At 37.8% G+C, this 8333-nt stretch overlaps 2 protein-coding genes across 2 annotated transcripts in view; both read right to left on the bottom strand.

The window, feature by feature from the left end:
• Nucleotides 1-2984, bottom strand: part of LOC109968821 (sodium channel protein type 2 subunit alpha-like) — a 48443-nt gene extending 45459 nt beyond the window's left edge. Inside the window, exon 1 of the mRNA XM_020615357.1 lies at nucleotides 2723-2984. The gene's annotated coding sequence lies outside the window, so the exon portion shown is untranslated. The remainder of the gene's footprint in view (nucleotides 1-2722) is intronic.
• Nucleotides 2985-4928: 1944 nt separating this feature from the next.
• Nucleotides 4929-8333, bottom strand: part of hecw2b (HECT, C2 and WW domain containing E3 ubiquitin protein ligase 2b) — a 72085-nt gene continuing 68680 nt past the window's right edge. Inside the window, exon 30 of the mRNA XM_020615344.1 lies at nucleotides 4929-7188. Coding sequence (XP_020471000.1) covers nucleotides 7077-7188 — 112 coding nt within the window. The 3' untranslated portion in view covers nucleotides 4929-7076. The remainder of the gene's footprint in view (nucleotides 7189-8333) is intronic.

Here is an 8333-nt window from a genome sequence, read left to right as displayed (position 1 = left end):
CAGCGCTGTATGCGCGTCTCGGGTGGGGTTGGGTGGGGGGGGGGGGGAGGTGCTATGCTCACCTAGCATAGCATGATAGACTGAAAACAAGATTTCTAGTTATGTATCCTGGTGCTGAGAGGAATCACTGTATAAAATCAGACAGCCTTTAGAGCTTGTATCAAAATTCTTGTACACATCAAATCTTATTTAGATATTTTATATGTAGTTTTCACGTTTTCACTCAGTGACACAATGAAAAGCCTTTCAGAATGTTTATCTAATGACCACCTTGACACAAGGCCTATGTTAGTCTCTAAATCTCATTAGCAATATCAGTATTGCTATCTAAGGTGGCATACTAGTTAAAGAATGATTTCACACTTTTTCAAGTTGTTAAAGTTTGGTTCCTAAAACAACACTCAAACATTTTGGCAGTTCTCATTATTCATCCTCTCCATGCTGGCTGTTAAGAGATCCCAAAAAAGAAAGCAAAAGCCAACCATGAGGCTTCAGCAGTCTAAAATTCCTGTTACTGTTCCTATATCACAAGTGTCTGGAGAAGCAAAACTGCTGATTTTCATAGTTAAAAAAATGTTATATTGGATTTAATTTGTGTCACTCAACCTGGTAAAACCCCATTTTACCTTCAACTGAACTGTGGAAGCCATTTATGCACCAACCAGTATTAAAAGAAGGAACAAATACAGAAACCAAAACATGTTATAATGTACAGTATATATGAGGCTGTCCTTCAAGGTACCTGCTGTACCATGTAGCCCACACATGTTCACATCTCCAGAACAACGCCTGCTTTACCCCTAAGGAAAAAGCCTGTCCTGACTGTCTTTCTCTATGGGCAGATGTTTCTCTATCCATGGTGCTGAAGGAGAACAGTTGCAACAGACAACAAACACGTGACAGCCCAACTCTGTAGCAGACATTTAGACAAGACCTAATAATAACAGTGTGTTATCAACAGTGTTCTTGAGCTAGACCTTTCAGACTTTGCTCGCAAATTGTACCCGAGCTGCTCAAATCCATTTGAATTATGACTACAATATCAGCTGACGTTGTGTCAAAAGGGTGCTGCTGTCCATTGTGCTTAAAAATGGGGCTGAAAGAAAAATGGTGCTCGAGGGGACAGTTAAGAAATGGAAACCTACCTGATACGCATGAGACATTTTGCGTTTTTAACACCAAACAAAAACAACGTGTCTATAACACTCCAGTTTATTGTGACCTTAAAGCACTCTAAGGTCGTTTTTCACCCTCGGTGATACCTGTAATAAGCTAAAGGCAGCAGACGTGTATGATACTATGTTTTTTGTTTTGTATTGTTTTTTAGGACTGCTACATCACTTTTCATAACAGCTAGTGGCTACAGATAGAGTCCCGTCTGGATATAAGTAGCTAGGGCTAATCAGAAATCAGAAAGAAAATGACGGCGGATGTTAGACGATACCTTAATTGTCGCGGTGTCCAAAAAAGGCCGAGAGGGCCGCAGCAGTTGTCGCCATGTTGACGATGTCTTCGCGTTACCTCCAGCTCTCAAACAATCGACACTTTTCGTGCTATATTTTTCACAGACTAGCGCTGGTCGAATGAGACGCGGTCGTCATGTATTTTACCACTCCAGATACACCACTAGCAGCAAGGCGACTCCCAGGAGCGGAGAAGAAGAAGAAAGGCGACGGCACATACATACATACATACATACACCGGTGAACGACCGACTGAGGTTGAAGCTTTTAGTCAGGAGCAGCAGCCACCCATCGCCACCCCGTGGAAACCAGTGGTGACCAAACTGGGGTCCGGGAGCCACAGTAGGGTCCTTGAACTGTGTTCTAAATTGTTCCAAACAATGGAAGTGCTTAATCGTTTTCTATATTGTGCATTAGGATGTTTACCCTCACTTCTCCACATTTCCTTTTCCTTTAGACTACAATTAAATATTGAACCAACAACCAGTACCCTAGTACCAGGGTCATCTCTACAAAGTATAGGTGTACTGGGGTTCAGTGGTGTAAAAGGTTAACAAAAAAGCCCTTACATAAAGCTCTGAATGGGTCTCAGTGAGTCTGGGCGTGTCCTTACCAGATGTGTGTATTGTTTACATTCAACCTCCTAAACAAGCTGCAAATGGTTTACCAGAAATAGATTTTATTTTCACTGTCACCTTAGATTTTGGCATCAATTTTGTGCATCAAACATACAGCCGGATAAACAGTTGACATTTCAGACCAAAGGAGCCTGTAGCTGTGAGGGTTGTTCCCTGCCAGCACGTCGGAGGATGCAAATATTTCAAGCCTTTTTTGTTTGTCACGACATGCGGGTTATTTTCATTTACTTGATTTGTTTCATTTTAAATTTGCACCTTATCCTCAGACAGTGCATAGCTGGACTGTAATATTCAATTTTCAAATGTGAATTGGCAATTTTAAGAAAGTGTAGAGTACATGTCTACATAAATAAAATCCTGAATGATATGAAAACATTTTTGAAATAGGCTATCAATTACACAGTAGCTGCAATTGGCGGAGGAATATTAAAGACAAAACAAAAACGTACAGAAAACACAATAGGTTGCTCTTTTATTGCGTGACGTGCAAATAAAAGACAGCATTATATGTATGTCGTATTGTTTCAGCAAAGACATAGAACCCTGATTTAAAATTCTTTAGTGGAGATAAACTCACGTAAAAATGATAAGAGAACCTTCTCCAAAGATCTGGATACTCACCACCATTACGGTGCCCAGCAGGTGGGGACCCTGAAGGTAGATCCCATATCCGAAAGAATAATCCCCTGTTTAAGCGGACAGCCTGTCAATTAGATATTTAAACTCGTGAAATCCTTTTTCCGAGTCAGATGGATGATGATTTAATAAGCGCACCTTTGATTTTTTTAGCGCTCTTGCTTGCCATGGAGAAATCAATCCGCGCTTCCGGTTGGTTAGGCATCGCAGGTTGGGGAAGGAATGTCCTTAAAAGCTGTGACTGTCGCAAGATGGCCTCAATGTACGGTACGCTTCTAGAAAATATCAAAGTCGCAGGATTGCAAACTGTTGTTAATCACAAGGCTACTATAAATGACATGTAATTTGTTACTGAATCTTAGGCAGACTAGATGAATTAATAGGCTACTAAACTGCTTATATTTGCTTTATTTTGGTAGCTGTTTGCCCTATGATAATACCTTGAGGTCATTTTTTATGTATATGTACCATCAAATCACTCTTCTCATTCAGTTTAATGTGCAAATTGTCTAATTTCTAATAGACTCATACAACTACACGGAGGATTTGTGATTTTTCATGTGAAATTATTATTATTATTTTCTTACTTCTTCTTAGTTCTGGCAACACAACAACCCCAGTCATATACTATTGTATTTTTTAGAAGTGACAGTCTTTTCTAATTGCAGTAAAGCTCATATAATATAGTTTATTAATTATACAATTATACAAATAAAACTCCACTCCCATATTGCTGTTACATAATAGGTCAAATTAATATTCTACTGTAGAGTTTTGCAGAAATGTAGGTGGAAATTGGGGTGTCAGGAAGCGGGCACATGTGTAGACCACATTGGGGTACAGGCATAAGTTTACACAACTTGTGAATCACTACCACCAACTGGAGAATCAGCTACAGTACACCCAGACTCAATTATATAAGGTCTTCATTACAAAGTAAATGGTCTTATACTTGTATAGCGCCTTTCTGTGCTTTTACAGCACACTCAAAGCGCTTTCACATTATTCGGCCATTCACCCATTCGCACTCCCAAGCACTCACGCATTCACACACCGGTGACATCACCGGGAGCAACTGGGGATACAGTGTCTTGCTCAAGGACACCTCAACATGTTGACTGGACAAGCCGGGAATCGAACCGCTAATCCTCCGGTTAGGAAACGACCCGCTCTACCTCCTGAGCCGCCCCCGAAGTTTGTTTCTTCCTGTATTTGGGAGTAAAATAGAGTTCTTGTGAAACTAATATACTGTATACTACTCCAAACTGAAATATATGGAAAAGCCCAGAGGTGGGTAAACTGTCACAGGTGACCACAGTGGGGAAAAAAATCAACATCAACAAATATAATCATAAAGTTTATATTTAATAAAAGATGTATTATATGCATTTATTGTGTAGTGTTGTGTGCAATTTGAATAGGCATCATCTAAGAAATGAATGTTTGAAGTTTGACCAGCTGATCTGATTCATCTGGGTTCATAGATAGATATAACTGTATCAGCCCTCCAGTACATTTATACCTGCTTTTAGTATCTCTAAAATGCTAGTATCATATGATTCTCCTTTCCAAAACAGTGACTACAGCTAATATCTGTTGACTGAATGGGGTTTTCTGCATCAGATTTCTATTATTTCACTTTTATGGGTTACGTATATTTTAAAGATTACATTTAAAGGACCAGTACAATGCAGTTTTCACCTTGCCAGAAAGTGACAAAAACTAATAATTAAATAAATACTATCTACTTACTACCTTACTACGTAAAGTGCCCTGAGATGGTTTTTGCTGACATTTAGTGCTCTACAAATAAAACTGAATTGATTGATAATGTTTAAATTATTTCCCATAAATATTGTAAAAAAATAATCTGAGGCAAAAAACCCTTTTTATATAAAGATATCAGCTTTACTCACTCTTTAGCAAGGAGAATACTGCATTTTTCTGGTTGTACTGGTTCCTTAGAGGTACTTAAACTGGTAGAGAACAACACAAAACACAATCTGCAGAATTATTGTATAATTTAGTTTACATGTAGCCTATAGCTCACATTAGTCTAGCTTCCAAATAGCTTATATGAAGAATGCATATGAAATGCAAATAGCCTACACATAATCTTTCTGTGAATACATGGTTAAATATTCGGAAACTGTCTGGGTAATAACATATATTTAAAACTAAGCAGTTCATGTTGAGTAAAAACATACAAATGTCCATTTATTATCCCACTCTGTTTTGTTAACTTACAGTCAAAATGATGTGGAAAGAAACAGAAAAAGCTGGCATGTAGAGATGAACTTTTACTTTAGGAGAGGAGTGCTGACAAACATTCATATTCAAAGTGACTGTACAGAGAGTTTAATGTGAGGCAGCTGGTTTAGGCTCTTAACTTTGGTTAGACTGAGGATAGTGCATTCAGTGAGAGGAATATTAGCAATATTTTCAACATGACAATTTAAGCATTTAATCCCATTTTAAGTGGATGTGAAAATTCATTAACCTACAGTATGTTCCTATCCAAGTCAAACAGCAATAATAGTTTGGATTCTGGATTAGGGTTCATCGCTAAAAGTGTAAAAAAAAAAAAAAAAAAAAAAAAAAAAAGTTAAATGGCAGGTCTGTGAGTTCATCAAAAGCAGTTTCAAAAATCGAGAACATCAGTTTGATTTTGCTTAAAATGTGCTGTTAAGTTGTTTTTGTCCAATTAACAAAACACAGTCGGGCCGTTGTTATCACCTTTGTCGTATGTAAGCCCATTTCCATCAGGAAATGAAAAATAATAGAAGAAAAAGTTAACTTGTGATAAAACCAAGTCTTATGCTAAGATACTATGGCAGTAGGAGACTGAGACAAGACAGTGCAATAGTGATGACTTTTACTAAGTCAGAATTAAGAGAAAAAGTTGAAATTGACAGGCTAATCGTTTTTTGTCATAAATAAGATACTAAGTTACTATTAAGAGACTACTTTTGACTTAAGACAAAAGTATGAGATTTTTTTCCTTGGCAGAAATAAGCTTCCATATGGTCTAGATTTAGCTGTGTGTATAAAACGAGTCATTCAGAAGTGTTAGCTCAGGAACTCAACAGTTGACCTTGTGGTTCCAGCTGTAGCCGTAGTTCCACGTGGCAGTTCAACACATGCTTACGTTCATAGTGCAGGGAGGAATGTAAAGAGAACATTCATGGAAAGCTCCTTTAAAGTGGATTTCAGACAAAAATGTTCATACTTTTCTATTTAGCAGACAGTTTGATTTTACTGTTTACCTGCTCTACTAAATAACCTGATTAAATTAACATGTTAAATTATGATAAATAGAAAGTTAATAAAATGACAAAGTGCAATTATAGAGTAACTATTAAAAAGTTCAACTTTTCATATCAGAGTTTACATATGAGTAATCAAATTCAGTCATAAATACACAAGCTCAACATTACATGTGTAGACAGTCTTTCTCAGAGGTTCTAGTTATTGTGTGCAATACGAATAACAAGCCAAAAACAATGAGAAACAGCTGACACATTATTGGTCCTTTTCTTTCAGTACATTATTAACTGGACTTAAAATGGCAGTTTAAAATTGGATGGCCTTACTGATTACATGCTGTATGTCATTTAATTAAATTAACCAACTAATTAACTCAAGTAAGTGCTGGCCAGCTGATCCAGATCTGGTAGAGAAAAACAAAAACTGCCCACACATCATACAATTAGTTACACTCAAATCATAACATCACTGCCACATCATTAGAAAATTGCTCTTTCTTGTAGATGAAAAAGATGTAGTAACAATATCAAAGCTTCTGTCTGGACTCCAAAATAAGCTGTAGGTAAAGTTCACTAGAACAGCCAACAGACATTACCAAAGGTTATGCCTGGGAGTCTTCTAAAAGGCTTTGAAAAAGAAAGTGTAGTTCTCACAACAGGCCACAAAGGAGTGGTGTACTACATCAAATGTGCCACTCGAAGCTCTCAGTTTTGAGGTCTATTCAAACTAGAAGAAAAGAGGCTGAACCCACTCCGCTTTTGCACTGAAGGCAGTGGTTGCTCTTGGTATCAAAGAGAAAGTAGGGGAAAAAGACATCCTGGTCTCTGATTGGTCAGTTGGGCAGTTATGATCCCAGTCCTGAAAGCCATGTGGGTCTGTGTGTAGGAACAAAAACCGTTTGCCTCTGAAGAGATCAAAGTGCAGCTTCATGGTTCAAATGTCTTATCAGCCTCTGCTATAAAATTTAATACAAACCATAAATTGAAGTTTCTGAACTCTTGTCTAGCTTCTGTGATTGGTTTCCTCTTTTCACTTCCAGCAGCAGCCATTGACTGGCAGACAGACCAGGGTTTCACTCCAGCCCAAAGGTGCTGGTCTCCTCCACAGCGGTCAACATCTTCTCACACAGCATGGAGAAGGATGGGTACGGTGGTAGGTCCAGCCGGTTGAAACAGGTATGAGCTCTGCAGAGAGACCACAGGAAATGATGTTAATTAGTTTATATGCTTTTAATGTGACTGCTGTTTCCATATTTTGTCAGGGCCAGTAGTAACAGTAACAGTATGTTTGGGTGCTTCTCCCATATCTGAAAAAATACAGTTTCAATAAATAGTTTAAATTTAGGGCTGCCCCCAAATAGTCGAGTCATTAGTCAAGAGACCAGTCAGGCGAGTTTTCAAAGATGAGTGGACAGAGAAATCTGTGTTCATTTTGCCCCAGTCCAGCATGAGACCATTGTGTTTGAGTTGCACAGAGACAGAACACAGAGGTGAGGAAAGCAAAACTTCAACAGTTAAAATCTTCCTATGAATTGGCAAGTTGTTCGTGAGATGTATGACATAGCAAGAAAGAACTACTGAAGCCTCAGACACTGGCATTTTTTCCTCTAGGATTGAATGTATTTTGTCTCAGACTTGAATGTACACTCACCAGCCACTTTATTAGGTACAGTTGTATGTACTTCAATGCAACACTTCTGCTTAAACATCTGTGTTTATGAGGATCAAAATGTTCCAGTTTTTGGTGAAATTGTCATACATGTATAAATTTAATTCTATGTTTATTATTGAGGTCACAGTTAAAGGTGGTGTTGATGTTTCTATATTTTTGTCCTCGCCAGCTACATACTTGAGAGGGTCAGAATATTAGGAATGCCTCTGAATATAGTGTAATCCAGTACAACACCACCTTTAACTATGGCCTCAATAATAAACATAGAATTGAATTTATACATGTATGACATTTTCACAAGAAACAATCATTTTGAGCTTCATAAACACAGATGTTAAGATGGAAATGTTGCACTGAAATATTGAAATGCATACAATTGTACAGGTGTACCTAATAAAGTGGCTGGTGAGGGTACATTGCTTTCATGATATAAGCAAGTTTAATAACAGTCATTTACTTATCACCAATTGTTCTGGGCCTGTGACCATGAATACAGTATATATCAGATTTGGGCCTTTGCATATTGCGAACCCCTGGTCTAGGCTATATATATAAGTACCTACACACACACACACACACACACACACACACACACACACACACACACACATATATATATACATATATATATATAAATTAAATACATACATATATATAT

Source organism: Monopterus albus, unplaced genomic scaffold, assembly GCF_001952655.1.
Source record: "Monopterus albus unplaced genomic scaffold, M_albus_1.0 scaffold163.1, whole genome shotgun sequence".
NCBI lineage: Eukaryota > Metazoa > Chordata > Actinopteri > Synbranchiformes > Synbranchidae > Monopterus > Monopterus albus.
The sequence above is the reverse complement of the archived record's forward strand: the minus strand, read 5'-3'. Positions and strand labels throughout refer to the sequence as shown.